General features: G+C 41.9%; 1 protein-coding gene across 10 annotated transcripts in view; it reads left to right on the forward strand.

Annotated features, from left to right (window-relative positions):
- The window catches only part of Esrrg (estrogen related receptor gamma), a 612,799-nt gene that overhangs the window by 387,172 nt on the left and 197,822 nt on the right, over positions 1 to 27,805 (forward strand). Inside the window, exon 1 of one of the 10 annotated variants that reach the window (XM_075989423.1) lies at positions 3,750 to 4,079. The exons of the other annotated variants lie outside the window; for them this stretch is intronic. Within the exon in view, the coding sequence (XP_075845538.1) occupies positions 4,024 to 4,079 (56 nt within the window). The 5' untranslated portion in view covers positions 3,750 to 4,023. Of the gene's footprint in view, positions 1 to 3,749; positions 4,080 to 27,805 lie in introns of those variants that run through there. 10 annotated transcript variants of the gene reach the window in all.

Consider the following 27,805-nt stretch of genomic DNA (forward strand, 5'->3'; position numbering starts at 1 on the left):
CATATATGATATGTCAAAGACAGGAGAGAAAGTGGTTCGAAAGCCTAAACCACTTTTCAAGTGTTTAAGGACTTGAGGGGACAATCTGGAACGGTAGACAGATTACAAGGCAAACTGGAAATGCCAAATATATTAGGCCATTGGCTTTCAAATGTATAACAAATGTCAGAAGTGGAGTGTCAAATAAGAGCCATCACACATGCCAAAGATGATTTTTATCAGGTCAGGAGCTTCACCCTGGTGGTGTTCATGGAGGAAACTGGAAACTGAAATCAGCAGAAACCTAAGAGTGACAGGAGACTGGATTCCTCCTCAGGTTTGCCCAACCTGAGAACGCAGTGTAAGCGTCTTTTAGGACACTGTTGGGTGGGAATGCGGTCAACGTCCAGCCATAGGCAGTTCACAGGACTCTATCATCTTTTGTTTCTGCTTGTTGCTGTTTTTATTCAAATAGAAATGGAATCCACCCTCTGCTTGGTGCCTCTGCGTGCGTTGAAGAAGTTTAGCTATTTGTGATTGCATTGGCTAATGAAGAAAAGATTGGGATCCTGCTTAGAACGTAGGCCCGATGCATGAGACACTGATAGCAACTTGTTTATTTATATTCTATGTGCAACAGTCTTAGGGGGCCTTTTGTTTGGTTCAATTTTTCCTGATTTGGGTGGACTCTTTGTGGTAAGATTGTAAAGTATATACACAGATCAGCACATGTTTATTTAGGATTTTGTCCCCACCACCCTCCTCCCGGTGTTTTCTTGTACTTTCTCTGAGATTCTCGGATGCTTAATTCAGTTTTGCAGGTGGCATGTTTGTTACTAAAGATTTTCTGTTCCTGTCTCTTCCAAGGAGAGGGAGTTCTGGGGCTGGGGAAAGCCTCTCACGGCGCTTTGCTCTGTGTGTTTGTATGGTTTCCTGCATGTTCAGTGCAAATGGGTTATTTTAAATTAGCTGCATGGCATTCTAGGTTGCAAATAGCATCTTAGGGTCTTGGTCCGGGTCTATCCAGCGGTGCTCAAGGAGCGCACATTCATGGGTCGCTCAGTGTGCAGTGGAGTCTGGTAAGATCAGAAAATAATACTGTACACATCTGCACATGTCTCTCTGTGGCACAGAGAGAAGACCAATGCGGGCACATGTCTAGGTATGTTTTCAAAATATACAGCAGAGAAGTCATGACAGCAAATAGGTTCCCCAAATAAGAAAATTTGGGGAAATCAAGGATGGCGTCTAGGCCATGTGGGTGACTTTAAGACCCAATCGGCATAAAACTGTCCACAAACCTTGTTTTTAAAGGACCCTTTCGAAGGACACAATTGGGTTTTGTCACAGCAGGGTACTGCAATGAGACCAGATACATACATACGGGGAGGACACTGCCCACATGCAAAACCGGATTCGCTCTTTTGGACATGGTTAAGATGTGCCAAGCAGACAGAATAAATTTTAAATTAGAAAAATATTTTAGGACAAAAATATAAAACTTTTGCTGAAATGTGTGCACATATATTTAATAGGTATATAAATCTATTAATTTCTTTGAACATTTTAGTTTAGTAAAAAAGTCAGGGTAGTGAGAGGAAAAGACGCTTTTCTTTGAAAAAGCAGTCTAAGTGTTTGTATTTCTCTGGTTGCACTTTGGAAAAAAAATCGCATTTCTTGCGGAATGCCTTTTTATATATTTCTTTAGTTGTAAACTGATTCCACGTCTCATTTTCGACTGAGTAGGCAAGGCTTTTTTATTTTACTTTTTTTTTTCCAAGTGGGTGACTGCAGAAAGCTTGAATTTTCTTCTCCATCTCAGAGCGCTTTTAATTCACTGCTCACAACCAAATTTACATCTTAATTGCAGAGTTCACATTTAACAATATAGACAGCATAATGCTACTGGTAATTAAGCTTTTACTACCTGTTTTTATACAGTATTCTTAAGCACAGTCTTTTTCTTTATTTCTTTTTTTTCTCTGTGTGAGTTCTGGTTCTACAAACTTGTGTACACACAAAGCGCACATAGAAGGAATCTGATGCCTATCTTGAATATAGCTAAATACATGGGTGGGGGGTGGTGACAAGATCGTGCCTGTCATTTTTATATTCTGAATTTTAATGTGGATGTTCTATTTTAGTGTTTTGTTTCTTAAGGACCTAGAAAATCTGAGCGAGTTGAGGAAGTTGAGTTCTGATGTGGTGAATTGAACACACACTGCATATCTGCACTGTTTTATTTTGATCTCAGATTATACTATTTCTATCCTGTAAGACTTCAGACGCAGGAGGTTGGTAAGCAAGAGAGCTGAATTCCATCAAAACCCTGGGTCTTTCACTCCGCAGAAGGTAGCAGATAACTCTCTGCCATAAATAGCTGGTATCTGTTTCAAACGTACATTTGGTAGCATAAAAAAAATCCTATAGTTTAAAATAGAACTCGAAGATACTCTCTATTATCTGAGAATTAAAAACAGCCTATACACTATTGTAAGAGGAAAAGCATTGTTTTTTTTTACATTATTTTTGCGCTTTTGACTGAGTCCTTATGATTTTTGTATATCATTATGTGTCTTAGACTGCTTCCTGTAGGCCAGGCTGTGTGGTGATTCACAAAATATTTCTGAGTTGATTATTTAAAGCAAGCCAGGTGTGTTGTGAATAGAAGCCCATAATCTGTGCTTTATCTCAATGCTACATGTTCTGGATAAAATCATGTATGTATGAGCATGTCTCCTGGTTAGGAAGTCTCTATTGAAAGGGGTACTTGCTTCAGGACAGTTTCAGTACATTGCTGCAGCTCTTCCCACAAAAGCCATATGTCGATTTGTTCGAAATACAATGATTATTTATTTAAGGTGTTGACGTCCCACCCCCACCCCCAGCCCTTAGTCTTCCTACACAAACCTAGAGAGGGAAGCAGGCCACACAACCCTGCTTTTATTTACCTTTGCTTTGAAAGGCTGTGTGTGCCTAGGAGGGGGAAGAGAGGGGAAGGGAGAGGGAGGAAAAGAGGGAGGGAGGAAGGGAGGGAGAGGGAGAGGGAGAGGGAGAGGGAGAGGGAGAGGGAGAGGGAGAGGGAGAGAGAGAGAGAGAGAGAGAGAGAGAGAGAGAGAGAGAGAGAGAGAGAGAGAGAGAGAGAGATAGAAATGTTTACCCCTCGCCTGTATCCACGCTCTCTTCCCTCTTCCCGTACTGCTATGAAGCTATGACCTTCCACCCCAGAGGGCTCGCCCAGTCAGTTCTTAGGCTGAACTCATGTCGAAGAAGAATGTCTTTTTTTAAAACGCTCTTTATAGTAGGACCCAGCAAGGGAAGGTGTTAGTAGAAGCTAATGAGAAAATAGAGCGCGCACACCAATAATAATAAAAATAAATAAAAACAGCAACTGCCCCGGTGGAGCACTCAGTGTACAGAGTAAGGCAGGATAAACTTCGCTCAGCACCTTCCACAGAATCCATCGGCCAAATGTATCCAAGTGGCATAAGTTCTTCTTTGCAAAAACAAAATAGGTCTGAGGATAGAAAAAAAAACCAACAGCAAATCGCTCTGGTGTAACGTGACTTAAGTTAGTTACGGTTGATATTTCCACCCTTTCTTTTTCTTTACTTTTTTTTCTAAGCTTCTCGGGCTCGTGGGAGCGTACGCATTAAAAGAATAAATGTGGGAAAATCTGCGGCTCGCATGGGGCTTTTGCAGCCGGGCTGCAGCTTAGCCCACCGTGCTCCGGGCGTGCGCCCTGCCTACCTGCAGGCTGCGGCTCCGGCGGCCTCGCGTCGCCTCCCTCCTGATTGGGCAGCGGCCCCCCAATCAGATGCGCTCCTGGGCCGGTGGGACTGCATATGTAAAGCCCTACTTCATATTAATAAGCTCCAATCGGGGCTTTAAGTCCTTGATTAGGAGAGAGTGTGCGAGCCTCGGTCCCAACTGGCCGTGCCTATGGGCTTGTCACCGGGAGAACGCGCGTGTTAATTGCACCGGCTCTGTCAAGGAAACTTTGATTTATAGGTGGGGTGCACAAATAATGGTTGCCGGGCGCACATGGATTCGGTAGAACTTTGCCTGCCTGAGTCTTTTTCCCTGCACTACGAGGAAGAGTAGGTACCTTTTTCTTTTTTTTTTTTTCATTCTTTTTGCAACTCGGCGTGGGGGGCGGGGGGTGGGGTGCGTGTGTGCCGGAGCGTGGACAGGGCGGCGTGAGTGTACGCGGACCCACGTAGTGGCCTGGGTGTTTGGTGTGCGTGGGTGCTTGTTGGCGGCTGTCTGGTGCCTTTTGTGTGGAGGGTGATCTCCTAATTCAGTAAGTGGAGAATTGTTCTCTGACTACAGTGTTACCTTTAAGGCAGCCCTGTGACTGTCACTAAAACAGCTGGGTGACAGCCACTTCTCTTTCAGGTGCTAAGAATAGGCTCTGGGCACCAATGCTCAGTGAACTGTTAAAATGCATCTTTTACCCGGACCCATTTTCCCTAGGAAAGATGTTTTAAAATACAATATTCAAAATGATTTATACTACTGAGTGCTTCTTACGTATTTGCAGTTTGACAGATATTTGAAACTCTCTGTCACCCTTTACTGCGCGGAGTCAGAGGCAAAATCGTACCTTTATTAATTCCCCTTCAGAGAACGATTTAGCAACTAGCCCCGTGCTGCTCAGAGCTAGGGGAATGGTAGTTATGTGGTTAGCGTTATGTCAGTACTTAACTGGCAAATCAGTCCGTTAAGTAACATGAGATTTTTCACACATTATAAATATTTAAAGGGGAGAAAACTGAAGAAGAAACATTAGTGACTTTTTTTTAAAAAAAAAACCTTCCCTTAAATAGACAGCGTGCAGGTCCTGGAATTAGATTATGTATCGTATTGTGTCCAGAAATATACGAAAGGGCACTTTACTTCTTTAAATGTAGTTCAGTCATATTTATGAATACCTTCCTGGATAGTCTGTATATTTCAATTATCAAAGGTCCAGGGCCGGTATGTAGTAGGGGCAGGGAAAGCAGATTGGGCATTCTCGTGTAAATGAATAGCTCATAAAGTTCAAGTCACTGTTTAGACAGAACATCAGTGGGTCACAAGGCTGTCAGTGGTCTCGTTTGCTTTCTGTTGAATCAGTTAGATTGCTTTCGCATTACCGTAAACCAACTGTTATAATTTTTAAGAGTGCTCTTGGCAAACCTTTCTCTTGATAGATTGTGAAGAAAATCTAAAACTCTGGGCACTGGGGCCATGTGGTAGTGCTGGAAGTCCACTATCTGTTCTTGCTGACAGCCCTTTGCCTTGCATCATAATTGAGAGATGAGAAGTGGCTCGCAGCCTGTGTGTGTTTGAGCGTGTGTGTGTGCACACACTTGCATTCTCTCTCTCTCTCTCTCTCTCTCTCTCTCTCTCTCTCTCTCTCTCTCTCTCTCACACACACACACACACACACATACACACACACACACACACACACACTCACAGGAACTATTAGCCAAGACTAGGATCTGAGACATCGAGAGGCTGTCTTTGCATCTGTCTGAAACACTCGAGGGAAGAGCCAAGCTTAAAATGCTCAAGAATAAAAATGAAATACAAACAAAGGTAAGACCGCCCACGCAAGGCCAGTGTGGAGGGCAGCGCACCTACCTGGGCTGCGTGTAGCACGGGAGACTCGGAAATGTCCTCTTGTCAGGCAGAACGCCTTAGGCTCACTCAGATTCAGAACTTTGTCTCGTAAATAAATAAACAGAGCAAACTTTAAATATCCCTCCAAAGGGTTCATGGAAAAAGTACTTTCTTTGAATTTAACTTCTTATACTGAATTTGAATAATTAGTTTATATAGGTTTCTTAAAGCAGATGTATTTAAACATGAAACCAGGGCGCACATGTCCTTTTGGCTTTGGCACAAGATTCAAACTAGCTGTCTTTCTTTCTTTCTTTCTTTCTTTCTTTCTTCCTTTCTTTCTTTCTGGCTCAATTAAAAGTCATCTTTTAAAAATACAGATTTATTGTGTGGGTGCAGTTGTGATGGTTACGTGGTTCACTGGACAGACCGAAAGATCCAGGACTGAGCAACGCATCTGCCTCTCTGTCTCAATTAATAAACCACAGAATTTATACATGCTATTAATATTCATAGTAATTGTGCCGGTTTCAACCCCATCACGTGTGTATACACAGAAATGAAACCTGAGTTATGCAGTTTCCAAGGGAAATGCTGGACCGTTTCTGCTTGGGAGGCTGTTAAAAAGATTCATGCAATTTATTGACCACCATTAAGAGAGCTTAAAATGTTAACCTTTAACTATGTAAGTACATACATTTTTTTTTTATTTTAGGAAAGTCGCCAGCACTTTCAAGAACACAATGCTGTATGGCTTGTTTCACACTGAATAGCAGTAATAGCTGAGAGCATAAATAGACGGAAATAATGTATCTGCTGGTTTTGACATATGTGTCTGTGTAATCATTCTAAATGAGTGCGCTCGTCACACGAATCCCTTTCAACCTCTGATTAAAATGTAACATTGACTACAGGATTATAGAGCGGACTTAATTTTACTGGCTGTTTTAACAGTTGCCACAGCTGTTGGAAGAAGGCAATTGAAACACTCCAAAACAGACCAGGAGAGGAGGTGGCAGTTTAGGAAATTCCAGCTTGATCGTGGAGACCCAGACCTTGAAGATTTAACAGTTTCGCGTTTGTCAGGATCCCTGCTCAGAGCTATGCAAATTTGATTGTGTGTGGATTTCTGGGTCTCAGGGTGTTGGTTTTATTTTCCCCTCGGACTCATGTCTTCTTAGGAACAGCTAACGTGAATTGAAATAGCCTTCTCCTAAAGTGGTACTGTCATGGGGAAATATAAAGAATAAAAACAAGAATGAGACCTGTGAATTTTCACAGTAGCAACAAGAACTTAAATCAGAATAGGTATGAGTAGTTTTTGTTTTGTTTTTGTTTTTCTTTTATGGAAAGATAGGTGCCTTCCCAAGTTCCTTTAGATACGACGTAATTTGAGAGCCGACAAGAGGCAGTTTGAGTTTATTTTTTCTGAGGTAGAATACCCAAACTCCTACTCAGAACTCACGACTTTCTGTCTTGATCCTGCCATGTAAATCTGTTGCAAACACTAGCAACCTTAAAGGTAGGTGGTGTAGGTGGGGTCCTCAGACGATCTTGGTAAATTTCTGGAAATGACAGCCAGCAGCAATTAGCATTCTTTGGCTGAATATCTTTTACCTTGTCCACCACAAAACGGAACAGAACCATTCTGTTTTTTTCTAAGAATTAAATAAGTATGGTGCATGCCCTAAACTATGTATGTATACAATGTGAATATGTATATGTGTTTGTGTGTGTGTGTGTATCCCCAAGAGGTTTGTATTATATAACTCATGATTCTTTTCTTTTGAAGTAAGCAAAAAAAAATTTTTTTGAAAGTGTCTTTTAGTTGATGGAATACATGTTGGATAAGGGTGGTGACAGGCACCTATGTTCTACCAGCCCTTTGTGTGAGGGTATGTGAATATTGCCCGGTGCACATTTGGTAGTGAGTTTAAACAGCTTCTCATCTTAGCAGAGGCAAGGGCGATGGTGGGGGCTTGTTCTTTCTTACAGTGATGGCCTCTTATCTGTGTGCTTGTGGCTCCGAAGCTTTATTTACTGGACCTAGTGTGTTGCGGTGGTAATTAACCCATGTTATTAGCAAAGCCCTTGTGGAGAGCCATTAATTCTCTCGCATGGATGGTCATTTTTCCAGCATTTCCCCCCAATAAGGTAGCACTGTTTCTTTAAAAGAATATATGTGCTCTACACTGATAGTCTTTGATATATTTCTTTAATTTAATCTGACCTGTAATGTATAGTGGCTACTTCTTAAAGTATGGCATTGAAATTCTGCATTTAAAATGCTAGCCGGGGAAAAAGACCTGTGCTGCTTTTTCTCCTAAAGTTGAGAGAGAGCATGAATGAGGGAATTTAAAGCTTAGGAAGAAAATACGGTAGGAAGTCACTTTTCCCTTCAAATCGTCCAGACCTTAGAATGTATGACCGACCACTCGTGGCTTTGAGGTTTTTTTGATCAGATTTTTATTTAGTTAATAACACTTTAGATTTTTTTTTGTAAAATATTGAGCCAGTAGAAAAATACTTATGATTCCTTGGTTGAGAAAAGATAAGGGCCATCTCATTAGCTGGGCCATACTTTTGCAATTAATTTTCTATACCTGGTGCTATCCATCAAAGAGGGCAGCTAAGTTCTCTCGGGTTCTGTTTAACAATACTTTCATGATACCTCCCTCCCTCCAGAATTACAGACAAAGAAGGGGTGCTTCTCCGGGAAGGTAGCACGATGTCCAAATTGCAAGTCTGTGTGACTTGTGAAAAATTCCTCAGCATTGCTGTTAGCCTAATCATTAAACAAACTAGATCTTTGCTTCGCTTGTCAAGTGATGGTTAGCAGGTTGATAGGATTTCATAGACGGAGTTAAAAATGCGTACTCCCTGACTGATTCTGTACATCCAAGGGACCGTTCACAGCAGTGATTTTTATGAAACCAATCCATACCAAATAAACTTCCTAGATTTGAGTTTAGAGAGAAGATGAGAGTGCGTGCAGGATCACAGAACTTTCCTGTCATCGCAGCAGACACGCTGTGCCCCGAGTCCAGTACCCAAACAAATTCACAGGAGAGAGAAACAATACCAGGTTGATGTGTTCTAGTGCAGGCGAGCTCCGGCCGAGCCAGCTCTCTGGAGAAAATCTTTGATTATGTTGGGCCAGTTTGTTCAGTTTTTATCTCTTATACACCCACTGGTATTGTATTAAATTGTCATTGTCCTAAAACACACGAGATAGGAATGAATTGCGCTTTTCTCTGCTCCCTGACAGTGAAATATTTCACCTCTCTCCAGTCATATTTGTGTGCATTTGAGAGTGTGGGGATGACACCAGTCGTCTCTCCGGCTTGCCATTCCTGCTGCGTTTTGCATGTTTCATCATTGATTATTTTTTTTCCTGTGGCCACATCTACATAGACTGAGATTATTGATGCCGTGATGGATAAACAAATGCACATATGGCCCTTTAAAATTGCGAGTTGCCACTAGGATGCATGGGGGAAATGTGTTTGTCTGCATGTCTAGTTGCATGTGAAATACACATACGTATGGGGAGAGGGATGTATGGACAGTTTAGATATGTTAATATTATTATTCACCAGCTTTTTTTGTCTATATAAATAAGTCTTAGGTGTAATGCATAAATAGTTAGTGGCCAATTAAATTTACCGGGCATGATTTTCAACTTGGATTCATGTTTTAGGTATTTATCAGGCCCAATTGGAAAAGAATTGATTTAGCTCTTATGCATTGGACAGGTGAACAGGTAGTCTGGAATGTGCATGTTTTCCGATTTTAATTTCTAAAAAATTATATTCAGCATCTAGTAACCATAAATAATTTGTAAATTGGGAAATCAGCTGCTGATAGCAAATGCATAATTTAATGGGCTGAGGCCATATGCAGTAGAATAGTTTGAAATAGCTCCTGGCTACATCTTTTTCTATACAATTGGTCTGACAAACACATGATCGTAAAGAGCAGGGCAGCTCTCAAAACAAATGCAAAAATGTGGGTTTTTATTATTGCACTCAGTAAATACGTCATTTCCTTATTTTTTCCTAAGGGAAAAAATGAATAAAATTAATAGGTATTTTTATATCTGTCAAATTCACTCCGTGTCTTAGTTAATTCAGTTTTACTCTCCAAGGTAAATTTAGAATTCTGTGATTTCACTTACATAAATCTGAGGGTGTGTTGATAGAAAACATTCATGCAATTGCTTTTTCTAATCTTCTAATTCTTGTTCTAATTCATGCACTCCTTTAAAGTGCTGGGATCATTTCCTACCTTTACTTATTTGCATAACGCTTTATCAAATTCCTGCTCTTGTGTTTATGGAAAATTCCTGCTTGCCGCTGCTCTACGCTGAGGCATCAGATCAGCGTCAGCCTTGGCGGTCTGAGGTGCTGAGTGACAGCCCTCTGCTCTCTCAAGGACCCACCTGACCATTTCTTCTTGTTTCAAGTTCAAGTCAGACTTTCTCTTTCTAGCATCGTAGGAAGTCTCAGTAAAAAGACGGTCTCCAGTCCGACTTTTCCCAGATCTCTACTTGCTAGTTCTTCCCACGGTGCCAGATTTTCCTTTTACTCTGGCATTTTGAACGGTGATTTTTTTGTTTGTTTGTTTTTTGTATTTTGACAGTTTTCACAAACTATTGAAATGAAAGTATCTAGAATCTAGAATTGTATGTATTGCAAACATTCACTTTTCCTTTTCATTTTTGAAAGGTATTTTGGATGTTTGAAGGGAGCTGGCATTATATATTTTAATTTCTTCAAATGGTATATGCATCATAATTTGTGGCAAGGCCTCTTATTTGGGAGGTGATTTGTTAAGGCAAAGCAACAAAAGAAAAATACGGTTATTTAAAAAATGGATTTTCACTGGTTCTTTGAAATCTATTTCAATATGCTAGCAAAGATCTATATGTGCACTTAACTATAGATTTTAACCATACAGTGCTAGCCGGGAGAGAACTGCACACAACCTGGGCTTTGACGTTTAAAAAAATCTATCAAACATGAAAGTGTGAAAGATCATCAGGACTTTACATAAGATTATGGTGTATGCCACCATAAGAACCTAAATGCCAATTTATAGTTTAATCGTATGAAACAGTTCTCATTGTGGGCATGCTTTGTGCTCTCTCCTGTGGCCGCCGGCGCGACCAACTCGCATGCAGAATTTACATCCCTGGGCCTGAAGTGCATCTCACGTGTAATACACATTGGCAGCACGTACCTAGCCAAAGAAAACAAATTAATATTGGGCACGCTGAGGGCTGCCAGGCACATCACAGACATGTCAATTTAACTTCGCTTCATCATCCACTTTCTCCACAAACAGTTGGTTAGGATGGTACTGAATATAAGGAGAGCAAGCAATAAATTCTCACGTGTATCAGAGATCGGGTGGGTAAGGTGAAGGTGATGAGAGCCAGGCTGCCTCCCGACCTCTTATTTAAAACTAACTGCAGGGATTACAGACCACATAGATGGCAATGGGGGTGGTGTTACTGGAGTTCCTTCCGATCCTTCTAGCTGTCCGGGAGGTGGGGAGCACAGGTGTAACATCTCAGAGGGGATAAACCTTCATTACTTATATTTGAGAATCAAAAAAAAAAAGTGCCAAATTGTGGCGAATCCTAAGGCTCCTGTGCAGCACCTCTTTTTGTGGAGCTTCGCCTACATTTTCTTCAAAAGGAAAACAAAAACCTCCCACGCTTTCTGTGTATGGCTTAGTCAATATGCAGAAAAATATTTAAAACTAAATGAAGAATTGATGCACAGAAAATAAGCAAAAGCATGCTGAATTCTACCCCACCCCTGGGTCAGAAGGAGATCTTGGCGAATGATAATCCCTTTTCCATCTACCCCACAAACCCTCTACCCATTTGCTTCTTGGTTTCTGAGACGTTAAGCAAAGGCTTGCTTGCACAGTCTAGGTTCTCTTTCTCCTAATACTTGCAGTTCCAGTTAAAATGTTCTTCCAGGTTTACTTTCCAAGCTGTTCATACACAACAGTCATGAGAATTTCATTGGCTTGGGAAACTTGAAAAAGCTTATATACAAAGTTAGTAAAAAATAGCAAATTAATAAAAGAAACCTAGAGGTTCTCCTGCTTCTTAGAACCATCCAGTTGCGAGCTGTTCTCTAGACTGCCTTTGGCCCTCCATAATTGTAAATTCTTGTAGCACATCAACTTTCCACCAAACCCAAAGATGGCTGTGCTAAATGGTATTCTTTTTACCCGCCCCCTCAAATCCAAGCATATTCTAAAGAAGCTTTCTTGGCAGCTACTCATTTGTCAAAACAGATCTGATAGTTTGAGAAAGACTGTTATACCTGTAATCAACAGCTCATGATCAGGGAAAGAGAAAGAGAGCCATGCCTTTTCCCTAGGAGGAGGTGGCTGTATGCAGTGCATGCTGGACCCCATGAAAAAACGGGTCATCCTTTTATCTCTAGCTTGACTGAGACCTACCTCGTCAGTTATGAGGGCCTCCAGTCACATATGAGAAAGCCACTGCCAACTGCAGGGTACTGACTTGCCTACTTGGAGTCTTCCTATTGGAGTCTAGACAGCATCAAGATTTGGCCTCTGGTGGGAGCATGTGGCAGATCACTTCTGCCTTTTCTTAGCCGGCCAGCCAAGGCAAGTGAGGCACGCATGGATGTTTTATAGGCACAAGCTCCAGCCCAGAATTTGTTCCTCCGTACAAGAATGTCTTGTGACCCCGTTGTTCTAGTACATTTCAGAATTCTATCCTTTTCTAGAAATGTCGCTATTGTTTTTCATGCACCCAAAGCATCCAAAGGCCTCTCTCAGGTTCTTTGGACCACAGCCTGGTGGGAGGCCTTTCTGAAATGAAAGGGAAGAATTGACTGGCTGGGTGACATGTCTTTTTTTCATATCGTTGAATAGTGAATGCCTTCATCTGGTTAAGTCTGAAGGAATACGAAAAATAATATGAGGGTCAGACGTCCCGCTCCAGTTGTATTTATCTATTTTCTCATTTCCTTGTAGTGAACAAAACTTTAATGTCTAGAGCATTTATGAGAGTTTTCGTGATTGGAAAAATCTGTCCTGAGATATGGTCACCTCATGTGACCACAGTACTTTTTCTCTCTTGTCTTCAGTTTCTGGTTCTGGGGTAAGTTCTTTGATGTCTATTGTCTCTTTTCTTTCTTCTTGCCTTGTAGAACTTCTCACCTCTAGGTGGAGGGAGAGTGGCAAGCCTGGTGGCCCTAGTGTTCTCTGAACACTTTCCCTCTCCATCCCCAAGACATACACCCATTAAAAAAAACCTGTTTCTTTGCGTTTGCTTTGCTCAGGGGTCATGCACTTTGGTAAAAGGGTCCTGGAGCCATCCTGCCCACCTACGCCAGTGCCCTTTATTCTCCCTGTGGTGGAAGGGTCCTGGGGCCATCCTGCCCACATGCGCCAGTGCCCTTTATTCTCCCTGTGGATCCCAAGGAGATTGCCTCTCCCACCTCCCATTTGTTTTTTCTTTTGTTTTGTTTGCTGAACATTCTACCTGAGTGGTTTTACAGTGTTTTCCTGATGGTTGTCAGTTTGGGATACTGGGCTGCTGACATTTTTGTTAAGTTAATGTCACAGCTGAAAAACCAATGGCGAACTGGAATCCGGCTCCAGCGCCGGTGAAAGATACAACTTGTGTTTGATTGGGTGTAAATACAGTTCGTTAGCTGGGGGCTTATCAGATAACTTGGCAGAGAGAGAGAAGAGCAAGGCAGGCTGCTTTCAGTAACCACGCTGGTTCATACTCCTGATAAGACACGGGGAGCTTTTTACAAAATGCTGATAGGTTTGAATACGAAAAGAATAATCTCTTTCAGTGGCACCAGCTTATCAGAGCGAAGGAAAATGCCAGCACTTTTACATTAGCGAAAGTAAATGTTTTAGAGACTCTGGGCCCCCTTTCTTCCTATTCAAGTTAAAGAAGGAGGGGTGCTTTTGAGTGCGTGCTAATGAATAGAAGGATTTATTACCTTGACTAAATTACAAGGGGATGTGTTGATAAAGGAACCTTCGGCATCCACGGCAGTGTCTTTGATAAGCAGGTACACGTACGCTGTGGCCATTCTCTGGAGAAATTAGCACGCCTAACTGGCGCTGGGTCTATTAAACACCATTTCTGTGTTCCAAGATGCAGTTCTGCCCTGTGTCGATCGAGGCTCCTTGTTCTCCTAGCTGATGAGTGACAGGCATTCGAAACTTTAGCTTATCACACTTATAAAATGATGACGACCAGGTAAGTTCAGGGGTTCGGTGAGCCTATATCTGCTGCGCTGAACCAGCTATAAAAAAGCAACAACAAAAATTATGAGTGGGCTGAGATTAATTATAAATTGAGGATGCTTTAGTGACAAGATAAATGTTTTTGTCTAAATAATAGTACATTTTAAAGTACCCTCCCTTGCTGTGGGGAGAGGACCCTGCTTTGGCTTTGAATACAAACCGTTAACTTCCTCAGTTGTCCCGTTTGCTCATCTTTGCGACGGATGCCTAGAAATAATTTGGCGTATTCAGATTTGATAAATGGTAGTGCAAGATCAGAATGATTGATTTTGGATTACTATTGATTACTCTCAATGAGATCACCGTGACACACTCGAATCAATAGTCTTCGATTAAGGGAGGCACCACGGCTCCATACATTCGCCCGGCAGTGGGGGACTGAGGGACAGAGTGTTCACAAGCTGATAAATTGACAAAGCGTTCAGCTTTAAACAGCCCTTTGTTCAGCACTAGTTTCTTAAAATATATTTCATTGGAAAGTTCGGTTGTTTTTTTTTTTCCGACTCGGGGCCTTTCTGTGGAAGAAAGGTCATCAGTTTAAGGATTATTAAATTTTAACTAAAAACAACTGGGCTCCATTTAGGTGTAAAATCATTTAAGTCCTTACCGCCGGCAACCTTCATGCCTTTGAGCTGTCGCTCAAAGGTTCCATTCTTTTATGAAGATGTCAATTGTAAACATAAAAATGCATGGCTGGAAATGGAATGGTTTTAAGATTCAAAGTGAAATAAAAATTCCTGCCCGAGGAAAGCACTGTAATCAAAATAAGGTGGTCTCCAGTCTGCTCACTAGTGGCCATGCTCTGGAGCAGCGCTGGGAGGTGGCAGCAGGTACCTTGATCAAGCGAAGCCTTGGATTTCTTCCCTCCTTGTCCGAGGGCTTGCATCCGCATCTCCAGCACGACACAGAGCATGCTAAGTATCGTTTGATCTGTAAGCCGCCAGCACTACCAGCACCTTGGAATCTTTCTGTCACCAGCAAACTTACAAAGTCATGGGGGGGGGGGGCAGAGTGTAGAGGGAAGTCTATGTTTCCATTCTTTTCGTGAAGTTGCTCAAGGGGAAGTTGTTTCTCCTATCTTCAGCTCTTGGGAACTGAGCACAGGCTGTGGAACCTTAGCATGGTGGTCCTACGTGGCTGTCACAAAGGCGATTGTGCTAGCCATGCTAGGCTCTCAGTGAAAGTTCTTGTGTACGCTGGCTGCTGTTCGCCAGACTACCAGGCCTGTGCACCCAAGGCTTCAGTAGCTTGCCGTCCTTTTGTTTAATCTTGTTTTCTTTTGTTTGTGAGGATGTCATAGGTCATACCTAGAGCTAAGCACAGGCTACCAAGGACTCTGGTACTGGGCTACCCCCTCCTCCAAGTCCAGCTTCAACTTTTAACACTGGTAAGCGCTATAATTTTGAAAAGAAACTTCCAAACAAAAAATTAGCAGAAATTAACGCAAAGGTCAAGCTTCAAATTGTGAAATTACCTGTAAAAAAGTTAGAGTATTTTTCATTTTGCATGGAAATAATATAATGGGATTCTAATTATATTAGGTTGAACTATATGAAGTTGCTATTTCGTAGGTCAAAAAAAATGGTCAAATATCAGCAATTTTGTGTGATCCGGCCCAATAATTGAATTTATTTCTATGTTCCCCATAGTCCATAATCAAATTGGAAATGACAACTGGCCCTGGTTCTCTGATGGGCTGTTGTAGAATTTGGGAGACCTGTGAATTCTGTCTTCCACTCTGATAAGCTATTGTAACATCATTCTAACAGCTTCATAGTTTTTCTTCAGTATCATTAGAGAGTGGCCAAGAATAGTGCCGTGTGCTCTGTCCTGTGGAGACAAGGCTGGTTATCCTGCGAATCCTTGCAATTTGTCCTCTGGCTAAGCCCCCTCTCACCCATTTCCCTCTCCCCCTGCCCCCTCCTCATGCTCAGACCATCCCCGTCCATGTTCTGAGAACCCCACTTGCTGCACCTTCCGTGCCCCCAGAGAAGAATGTGAAGTTTTCCATTGAATGAGCATTCATCTCTGAGGAGTGATAGGATGGGACTCCTCAAGCTAATGCTGAAGCCGGAAGTGTTTTATTGCCCACAACAGCGAGAAAAGGGTTTGCAGAGATGTCCTGAAGAGATCGCAAGGCCACTGACTGACCTCCTAGATGCTGGGCGCCTGTCAGGCTGCCCTTTACTGGCCAGTAGGAGCTCTCTGCAACCACCTATGGGCAACAGCTGGCTTTGCAGTGGCACGAGGGGCTTTGAGGCCACCACTGGACCTGGGCAGGACAAAGAAGCATCTTAACTTGAGGTCACGTCAAGACTGGGTGAGTTCTTCTGCCTTTGGGTGAGTTCACAACCGTTTACATCTTGTTCCAAAGGACAGGGCAGACAGGTTTCCTGGATCTCTTTTTGAGTGACTGCCTTTGCCTTGTCCCGTTGTTAATCTTGGAGTATTCTTTACACCTGTTCTCCCCTGTCTGTGACATGGATTTAAGTTATTGCTGATACCCCAAGAGAAATCATTCTACTTGCTGCTGGACACATGCAACTCAGGGGTCACAGCCACTGTAGGAAGAGAACATCCTTAGCACACATGCTTCTGCCCTGGCCACACTGTGGGTACCAGTGTCAACCTGGTCACATACACACACACACACACACACACACACACACACACACACACATATATATATATATATATATATATATATATATGTATATACACACACATTTTGGATATAGAATTCTATGAATACAGCACAGACTACTTTAAAATAATGATTTAAATCACAGATTCTTCTGCTAAAGACACAAAGCAGTGGTGATGATGTAAGATGTCTGTCATCTGTCGCATCTGACTTAAATGACTCTCCCTTCAACTACAGACACACACAGTATATTTATAACAGTTTTACCAAAGATATAAAGAGTTCAAGGAAATAAGTAGCCAAGAGAATTCACTCTTTCTTTGGGAAAAGACCAGTCGATTTAATTTTGTGTGTGTGTGTGTGTGTGTGTGTGTGTGTGTGTGTGTGTGTGTGTACTGCAGACACCAGACCCTGATTGGCCACAGAGGACGATTTTGTGGAAAGGGTTCCGCAGACTTTATTTGCAGCCCTGGATGGAGGGTAGCTCTTGTCCAGCCTTTCTGTGAGGAGCTGGAGGGAGTGGATTCCTCCCAGGCAACATGGGCCACAGCCCATCAGCAGGCTGCCAGTCATGAGCAGGTGTGAACAACATAAAACAGGATTAACACTGAACCCCAGTGTGTACTAAAAACAGAACCCCTGCCTTGCTTTGAGAAGGACACGCAGAAATGGAAGACACAAGCCCTGCTGGGCCTGCTCTCCTTGTTTCCCAAACAGTGCTCAATGGACTATGTTGATAGCTCTGTTTAGGGCAGGAAAGGCAAGCAAGGAGCATGTGTTCATTTGCAGAAGCTCTCTTTTCACAGTTCAAAGCTTACGGAGTAAAACCTTTTAGGATTTCTTTTCTTTCTTTCTTTCTTTTTTTTTTTTTTTTTGAGGCATTAAAAACTAAAGCCCAAGTCATTAGTTGAGTAAGGTTGACAGGCTGATATTACAGAGACATTGTCCCTGCTTCCAAATTAAAAGTTGATGGATAGCCATTTGGTGTGGTCGTTCCAGCTCTAAAAAGTTCTGTTGATTGATTATTCTGTTATTTTTATATTTAATTGGATTACTTGACTCATAATTTTTCCAAAGCGAAATAAACCCACAAATAAATAAAAGGAATGATAGATTCTCTATTCTTATAATATTAAAAACCAACAAACCACTACTTAGGAATAAGAAAGATAGCCATAAGAACAGGTGTTACTATAGGGTTCTGTGTGGGTTAGGAGTGCAGCATTGTAAGAAACTTATATCATTTGAGTTGAGTAACATGTTCAGTATTTTGTTTAGAAAACAGTCCCACACCCATGTGGTACCATACTAAATCTAGTTTATTTTGTATGTTAGGATACAATTTTCATATATTTTGGGGGGGTTGAAACTAATTTGTATTTCAAGAGTTTGGCACTTGGTCACATTCAGGAAAGTATACAAAATAAGGAAATGGCAAGGCGATTAGTTGGAGAACTAATATTGTATGTACACATGCATATATTGTACACATTAACACACATAAACCTTTAGCATGTACAAATACAGATCTTTCTACTTGTGTATCTAATGCCATTACACTGACTTCTTAGACTAAGATATTCATAAGACTATGCTGTTCATGAGCATCATATATACACTGATTTAAAATGCTTTTCAAGCGTCAAAGACCAAAATTCCAGTGGCCATTCTCTCTTGGGTAATGAGTGATTACCCAGTCACCAGCTTTCCTGTTATTTGTGTCTTCATTTTAAAATATAATTACTGACTTGTTCCTTCACCATTTTTTCTTTTCTTCTTTTTATTTTTTACTTTAAATATATTTTTAAATAGTAATTTTTTTCTGAGCTTGTCACTCATTTTTCTGTAGAATTATACTGCCACTGTTTGAATATAGCAGTCTTGCAATATATGTAATTTGTAAGGTACTGCCAGGTCATTAGAAGTTATGTAAATTCTAAAAATTACATTTGCTTATTTTGAGGTAGGGTTTTGCCATGCAGCCTTGAGAGGCTGGGAGCCCACTTTGTAGGCTAGGCAAGCTTTGAACTCACTGATGTTCACTTACCGCTGATCCAAAGTGCTGAGATTACGGGTGGCGACCATACCAGCTTAAAAATTACATGTTACGTTCCAAGTTATTATATTGCCTAAGAAAGTAGCTTACCATCATTGGCCTTCCATTGTTTCTTTCTTATTTATGATTTTAAACACCTCTGTTAGAAAATACGAATTAGTTAGAGGCTCATAACTTAATGATAGCTAATGAAATATGGTTTAGAAAATATCAATTTAAAAATTAGTTTTTTGGCATGTGTTCTTTATATCCAACTGTTGACTATCAAATTCACAGCATATAGTAACTTCTCATGTTGCCTCAAAAAAAAAAAGATTGTTCATGTTACTTTGCACTTTTTTAAGTCATTTAGGTTTAGTGTCCTATTTTGAGAAGCCACTGTGGGCACACAGGTGCGGTCCTAGCTCCAGGGATCCTGACGTAAATGATGAAAATCTGGAATGGTCTCGGGTGCACATCACACATTTTCAAGTGTGACTTCTTGCACTCAGTCCAGTATAAATGGAAGTCAGTTTTCAGATGATAACTTCAGGAACTGAGGTTGTAATTTTTTTTCCATAGGACTTTAGCAAGTTGAAACTCTGGCATTTGCATTTCTGAGCTGAAGATTGAAATTATCATCATAAGCATAGAATTATACCAGCCCATAGTACTCAAGCCTATGATTGAATTGGGGTGTTAGCTTAAGTCCTTTTGTTGGTGGTACTTGTCTTGCAGCTGTAGAGGGCAAACCTGAGGACCTTATGTGTGGTCAGGGGCTCCACCACTGACCTCTGCCCTGAGCTCATTACAGTGTCTTGCCTCTGCTCCTCAAGTTAAAATGGACAGACTCTCGTGTCTTTGAAGATTCGCCCTCAAAAGCTGTCCCTAACCTAAAAGTGCTTGACATTGCCTGCATATAGGTTTGGCTTTGATTTGTTTTAGGCTGGTAGTGAGCGTAAAAAAAAAATCTTTAAAAGATTGTTCGAACAAGCAAACAAACAAACAAACAAAAAAACCCCAACAGGTATTTCTCAGGTTGTAGGCCCAGTAAGGGTGATTGTTTGAATTTGATGATTCTGTCATTTGGCTCTGTCTGGGGAAGGTTGGAGTTAGTGAACTGTTCCTAATCAAAGTCATCGACTTTTAAGGAAGAAAACTTCTCACGTTGCCTCAAAAAAGATTGTTTATATTCCTTTGCCCTATTTTTTTTAAGTCATTTAGGTTTAGGGTCCTGCTTTGAGAAGCCGCTGTGTGCCCACAGGTGTGGTCCTAGTTCCGGGGATCCTGACATAAATGATGAAAATCCAGAAGGGTCATGAGTGCACATCACACATTTTCAAGTGTGACTTTTTGCGCTCAGTCCGGCATAAACGGAAATCAGTTCATCTTCAGATGCACTCCGAGCCAGGGTCTTCATCCAGCATTCCTGCACAGCTGCCCTTTAGAGTTCCCCAAAGCTAGGGATTTCCATTTGCTTAAGGACTTGAAGATTGAATTCAAAGCTGTCCTCACCCCTTGCACTAAGCACTCGGCAGATGCATTTTATTTCAGCATTTTATGTGTTTATTTATTTTTTGAAGATACAGCTTGCTTTGCCTCAGGTCATTAAAATCACTGTCTTGCACATCTTTAGATGTTTCCAACGAGATGATTAGTCAAGTCAGTCAGTAAGATTTACGCTGGCATCACAGAAGTTTATAGAAGGGTCAGACCGTGGGACCACGGTGCCATTGCCAGTCAGAATGTGCCAGAAACATCTCGGGAGAGTTTTTGTCAAGTGTTTATGCTCAATTAAAATTTATACTCCATGCTACCGAGTGCCTGTCTCCTGATAGCTCGGTGTCAGTGTGGCCAGCTTTCTTTGCAACGGCTGTGGAACAGAATGCTTTGTGTGGAATAGTGCTGTAGGATGGCAGACTTTAAAAGGGAGATGATGCTTTTTCGAAAAAGACACCAGACACATAGACAAAGGATTGTCTCCACTTGAGCATAGCCAATATTTCCTACACCAGCGCAAAACCATGACAACATGGCTCGGATCTTCTTCCTAGCTGCAAAGCACAATTTAACCTTTGTGTCTTCCTGTACCCAGGAACCTCCTGTCCATTTCTTCTTCATTTGTGCTTTTTGCAAAATATCCATGAATATGTGCATTTTCTCCACTGTTTCCCCGACTCTACCCCATCACTCCCCTGGAATTCTTTTTACTTCTTAAAGCTGAGACAGAATATTTCAGAAGGATACACTCTTCGCTATGCACACTGCCAGGATGTATCCTAAGGCCTTCCCCAGAGGTCTATAAGAATGAAAAGAAGTAAAACAGAATAATTCACTAACAAAGCAACAGCGTAAAGCATCAGGGCTTGCTGGGCTGGGGTGGCATGGTGGAAGAGAGAGGATAATTTATGATGCTTCCGGTATTGATGGAAAGGATTTGCCCATGCCCCACTTCCACCCCACCCGCGAACTCCACAGCACTCAGCATTAGATGATGCTAATGTACCTGGAAGGGAAAGGCGGCCCATGCCCAGGCAGGCTGCATCAGACAGGGCGCCTTGCCATCTGGCCCACCTGCTGCATGCAGGAGTCCATCTGGTGACTGCAATAGCTCATTGTAGGCCTCTTCAGAGGAACACTGGGGCTGAAAAGCAGGCAGTGTGAATTATTTAAGTAGCTGATATAAATAAATAGAGGGGAAGGGGAGAAGAATAACAAGGGAAGGGAGGAAGAGAGCCTGCCCCTTCCCTTTGTCTGTAGTTCTGGAATGTTCTAAATGCTCGAAAACACCCATTTGCATGTAAATTTTGGTGTGTAGATCACGGTGCAGATTACACACCAATGAGATTTATCTAGGTTTAGATAAAACTCAGACTGCCTTGCACAGAAGATAGGTAATCTTAAAGAGTTCAGAATCAGTAAAACTGATAACGTGTGGTGTATTTCAGGCATCCATTCACCCAGTAAAGCTACGGTTTGTCCTTTTAGGAACAGATGGGTTTTGTTAGGGGTGGGGGATGGGGACATGTGCTTGACTTTTTAATTATAATTTATAGAATTCATAGGTTTTCTTCTGTTAGATTTAAAAATGAGAAAAACTGTTAATGCAATTTATGTATGTGACCAATCAAAACTATTTTAGTTAGGTACAGTTCCTTTTAATGATGGAGTATATGTATTAATAGGTTGTATTACTAGGTGCTAAGTGGGAAATCTGCATTACTCTCTGAGATTCGTATTTAGATTAAACAGGTGATCATGATGGTCCTAAGCACCATGATTAATGCAAAAAAGAAATACTGAAATCACAAGCCAGAGTCCAGTAACTTGCTTATATCCAAGCGGAATATCAAGGGGGAGAAATGAGCTTTAAAGATTTCCTGGACTTCTTGTATGAGTAACGAAGTCATTTTCTGAGGTTGTAATTGCTGCAGAGTCTAGCATAAGCTGGTTTGTACGAATTGAATGTCAGTTCTTCTTGAAAGGTAAGGAGCGCGTCTGGAATTGTGGTGTCCAGAAACCATTTTTGTGGTCTTTCCTCAGAGGCATTCGGAGGGTGGCATTGTTTGAGGTCAGGGTAGAGACTTTATACTTCATTCAAATTAATATCTATTTTTCCCTTCTCTCATTTTTACATTATGGAGTGGCTAATAAAGATGAAGAATGATCTGTGTTGTGTCCAACCGGTTCATTTTTTAGCTGACAAATCTGTACTGAAGCCATGTGAATGGAATGGGCCTGTTGTTGTCTCTCTTGCTCTCATTTTGGGAAAGGCATGAGGCGCTTGCTGCTCCAGGACAGACCAGACTCCTTGCTGCCATTGTATTCTATTCCCTGTTCAGCTTCAAAGAAAGCTTCACTGAGCTTCTTCCTACCAGTGAAACTCCAAGTTATCGTGCAAATCTAAGCAATTTTTATATCTACAGCCAAATAGGCACAGAAATAATTTACATAGTTAATTCTAAAAGTAACCGGTGACCTCCTTTGTTTTCAAAGGTATTTTATGGTGATTGATTTATAGTCATCTCTTTTTTAAAATAAGCTGGGGACGTCCTCTTCCTGTCTGCTTTTGAGACTCTAAATAAAAATCACAGCTAGTTTTGGCAACTAGTCACCTCTTCACCTATTCCGCGGAGGCCTCTCACTTCCTCCTGCGACATCCCAGGATGTCTCCTTGCCCATCCTCAATACTCCGCCTCTGTGAAAAGAAACCCCTTCCCTCTCCAAATTTCACCTACCAAGAACTCAAAATAGTTTTTTATGATATTGTTATGATACCATCATTTCCTGGAAAACTTTCTTGCTGACTTGCTGAGAAAATGTCCCAGCAGGCAGAGGACAGAGCTGACACCTGGCCACCCCAGTGACAGCCCTTGACTGTGAGAGACAGGGTTGACTTAGTGCCCCCCAGGCAGTTTTAGGGAGCACCACACATAGTTCAAGGCTCCTCACACACACAGCGTTGGTTTTTTATAAGCTGTCATTCCTGGGAAACATCTTTTTCTTCTGCATTTGTATTTACCAAGACTTGCTGTACTGATTTACAAGTTTTATCTTCTTATTTAAGATGCAGCCTCCTGGACTCCAGCCCTTTGTATAGTGGGACAAAAACATGGAATCTTTCTGACCTGGGTGGGCCTGGGGTAGTTCACAGGGGATGATTCTGTTGTGTCAGGCATGATTGGGACAGTGGTGCCTGGGGTATGTAATAATTTATGTTATCATAAGATCACCTCCAAGCATGTTCGTGTCACTAGGGGGAGCCTAGAATGCGCCCACGGCCATGGAACGACAATGGGAACATCACCTGTGAGCAGCTGAAGCTCCCAGGACCACCCCTTCCAGCATTTTACAGTTTACCCCTTTGAGTCTAATAAGAGTCAAGGATATAATCTGGGTGTGGATTTCATTTTTGTTCGATTATGATGTTCATGGGGGTTGTTATTTAGACACGCAAGTGTCATCTATTAGAGGAAGCCATGAACCCAAATATTTGCTAGGAATTTTAAAAGAAAAATATTATCATTTCTCAAGAAGACTCCCAGCAGGTTATTAATTAGTGTTGTGACTTACTTTTGCAGAATGCTGACTTTGTAATTATGGAGTAAATTGGTAAGTCTTTTTGATATTATGAAAGCTAAAATAGAGAAAGAAAAATGAAGTCTAATAAGAGACTCTCTAACACAGCCTCGATTTCACAAGGCAACCCTTCCGCAGAGGTTCCTCATGGGATCTGCCATCGATAGCTCAGTCAGATCAGCTGCGCGCGTGGTGAGCGAGCAGCCGGAAACACGGGTTCTCCCCACAGTTATAGTGTTATTAATTATCTGGATAAGAAGCAAACAGCATCCATGGTGCTTAATAGCTCCCCATAAAGAACTTCATTACCCCGTTCACGGGGAAGAAGAGGGGTGTAATAATGAATCACCGGGATTTTTATGGCTGTATAAGTGGGGAGGGGAGGTGACCATGTGGGGTTTCCCAAAAGCAAGGACAATAAATAGAATGGCATTACTTAAGCAGTAAGGACAATGTGTCGTGGTCAGCTTTGGCTTGGGGGTGTCCTGATTGCCCAGGTGCAATGCCAGGGTCCTTTATTGTTTTAAAACATATTGATCATGTGACGTCTCTTTGATGGGAGAGAATCCTGCTAAGAGGGGAGACAGGCCACTAGGGAAAGAGGACAGACGAAAAGACCAGTGTATGTACGCAAATGGATGAACAGCCAAGAAAACTCCTGCCGTTGTCTCGTTACCATTTCTCGGGAAGCTCTTTCAGGCCTTTTGGCCATTCATCGTTGGTCTCAGAGTCCAGTTTAAATGCATATTGGATATCAGTTTTAAAAATAATATAGTTTATTTGGGGGCCCAGGTTGAATGGTCCACACTGTGGATTCCAAAGTGATAGAAATTAATGCCTCTGCTTAAAGTATGTTAAGCAAAAAGTGCCTGGCAAGTCCGTGCACTCCATAAATATTCCATGCCCTCTCCCTGCTACTTCGCTCTTAATAACCGGGTTGTTAGTAGCACTAGAGGGGAAGTACAAACTGAGATTTCACTTCTCAAAGCCAAATTAGCTTCTTACCTCAACCGACAAATTCTGCAGGCGAAATGAGTCATAATAAGGATTAGTCAGGGAGCTTGAATTGGACCTATTTCTCGTGCGTTTGTGCGTCCTTATCAGTCTCCCACTACTTATAATTGCCAGCTTCACTTTCTGAAATTAGCCGGGGGAAAGCAAGGCAGAGGCAGAAGCCTAGCTGCTTGCTGGCTCCTGACCTGCCCAGAAAACTGGGATGAGAATGTGGGGATGAAAAGCCAAAGGTTCATTATCACTACTGAGAGAATTATAGGAACAAAAGGAATTTTCCTTTACTGTGTGTGTGTGTGTGTTTGCCTGCATGTACTGTGTATGCAGTACCTAGAGGAGGCCAGAAGAGGGCTTCAAATCTCCTGGAACTGGAGTTACTGATGGTTGTGAGTGCCATGTGGGTAATGGAAAGCAATCCTCAGTCTTTTGGATGAACAACCAGTGCTTTTAATGGTTGAACCATTTCTCCAGGCCAGAGACTTCTTCTGCTAAGGGAACTGAAAAACAAAGTCTAGTATCTAGCAGATTGCCCTGAAGTGACAGTATTTCAAGAGACCCTCTTACCTTTGTTTTTCCTGTCTTTTGAGAGGCAGGTGAACAAGGTGTTGAGAGTGCCTTATGGGTTATGGTCAATACCACGAGAGCTCAGCTCACATTTTTTTCTCATGCACAAATGATTATGTGTGTGTAAGCATGCCTGTGAGGCCATCCCCCACTCATTTGAGGCAGTTTTCTGCAGGAAGGATTTTATCAACTGATTGAGCTGATTTTACCCTCCCGTGGAGATATTTTATTTATCCGATGAAATGCTTAGAACATGATTAATTTGTCAGGGGAACATCTTGTTACTGTAAATTTGCTGAGTGTGAAAGAAAATTGCCACCACATGGATCTTGAAAAATCTGAAGTAGCTAGAATCTTCTTGTAGTTTAGAATTACTTTGCTTTTCTTTAAGACAATAACTTTGCCAGACTTTGAAGCTGAGAGTTCAGTCAGGTTGTATGTGTAAGAGTGTGTGTGTGGGGGGGGGACCACCAGATACTAGGAGAGGGACTTGATTGGTATAGTGCTGGCCTAGCATGCAGAAATCTCTGAATTCAGTCCTCACCACCACGTAAGCCAGACATGGCAGCACATGCCTGTCATCCCAGCGTGGAGGAGGTAGAGGAAGTAGAACCAATCTTCAAGGTTATCCTTTGCTACATAGCTAGTTAGTTGAAAAACAACCTGGGCTGCAAGAAACTCTGTCTCAACAACAACAAAAAACAATAGAACCAAGAGAGCATGGAATAGAAGAAATAGTTGATATAAGATAAGAGATACTAGAGTCTTGATTTCTCTCCCCAGAAGGATGGTGACTGAGGTCTTGTTAAATTTCAGCTCAGGCTGAATTAGTAAGTGGATTTATATATTATAGACAGGTTACATACCTTTTATGATAGAGTTTTAAATGATACTTGGGGACCTCAAAGGAGGAAAACCATAAGCAAGCCTTCATCATCAATCAAGCGGGCTAGGATAACCCTTCTCGTCATGGCCACACAATAAGTACTAGTTAGTAGAGGAACATAATGCAGGCCTTCATCTGACTTTTATACCATTTGAAATTTGTAGGTGAATTTGTAGTTTGTAAATTAATTTGTAAATGAAGATTTTTCCAGCCTTTGTTGCAAGTTGGGCTTGTGTTTTCCAGACACCAAAAGGGCAGAAGTCTCCCCCAGCTCCATTCATTCTCCCGAATGTAACAAGTGACAATGGCAATGGTTAAGGAAGATGACTTTTTATTCATGGGTGTTCCCTGAGCTCAGTGTCCATTTGTCCATTAGAACGAGCCACTCATCATTCGTGCAGGGTTTCCCTCTTTCAGCATCAAGAGTTATGAAAGGAAAATTCCATTTTTCCCTGGCTGTCTTTGACAGGCAGGCTTAGGATTTTGGTCATTGGGTTTAAACACATATCCATCACCTACAGCTGGCAGCTTATTATGATTCCCCCCTTTGAATATATGAATTCCATACCCTGCATGTTGGAAGTCTAACAATGCCAAGTTTTTAGATAAATAATTATCCCTTTGGTGATGTATGGCACATGGTCGCCATATTTTCTCATTTTTACTGCATTCTTGCCCTTATCCCCCATAGCATAAATCTTTTGCTTTCATATTTAGTAAAACTATGAAGGCAACAACCCCCTGTACTCACTGCAGTCAGCGAATCACAAGCCACCATATCACCATCACTAGAAAACTCTTGGGCAGATTTTTCAATCGATGGTCTGATTTCAGCTTGGCCACATTTTTGACACAGATGTGCAGAATAGATAATGAGAAGACCTTGTATCTGTGCCGGCTGTAACCCTGACATCCCCCGGTCCCCCCACTTTTGTGAGGCTGTATGAGATTGAAATGTGGGTGAATGAATAAGGTATTATCTGTGTCTGCTAATCTGTCAGTTCAGTCTTAAAAGTGGGGGACCAGTATGTATGTGTGCGTAGACAGGGCATTCATTCTGTTTTTGTTCCTGGGCCTCAGTTTCCTGAGTCACAGAGCCAATCATAGAGGAATTCATCAGGTGGTGAAACTGCCCGCATTCTTGTTTTCCATTTCTCCGATCACCTGAGTTTGTTTTTTACCATCTATCCTAGATTCTCACACACAGCTTCCACCAGCACCTGGGCCATCACTTCAATATTTTTGGTGGTTTTTCAGCCAACCACAAGACTTCTGATGAGCATGGAGTTTGCCTGTAGGCCTCTGTGCTCCAGAAGACTGGATAGCTTGGGTACCTGCCTCATTGAAACCAAAGAGCAGTGGTGGATGAATTCTTACACACAAGGCACAGGTTAGCTATCACAAGGCAGATGGACCATAGGAGCAAGAATCCATGGCCTTCTGGGGTGCGACCTCATTGCCCCCAAGGTAGGGAACTCTGACGTTTAGCACTGTGCTTTGTGGGGCAGAACCACAGAGATTCTTATGGGTCATTCACAGGGAATGTGCCTCAGGAACAGAAATCACCTTTTTGGACTGGTAATGGAGGCTCTCATGCCTACTGCCCTGAGCCCCGATGTGTTTTCTGTATGGTTACTAATGGCTGTGACTGCTGACCATAATTGATTAGTTAAGA

This window comes from Microtus pennsylvanicus, chromosome 10 (genome assembly GCF_037038515.1).
Source record: "Microtus pennsylvanicus isolate mMicPen1 chromosome 10, mMicPen1.hap1, whole genome shotgun sequence".
NCBI classification, from domain to species: Eukaryota; Metazoa; Chordata; class Mammalia; order Rodentia; family Cricetidae; genus Microtus; species Microtus pennsylvanicus.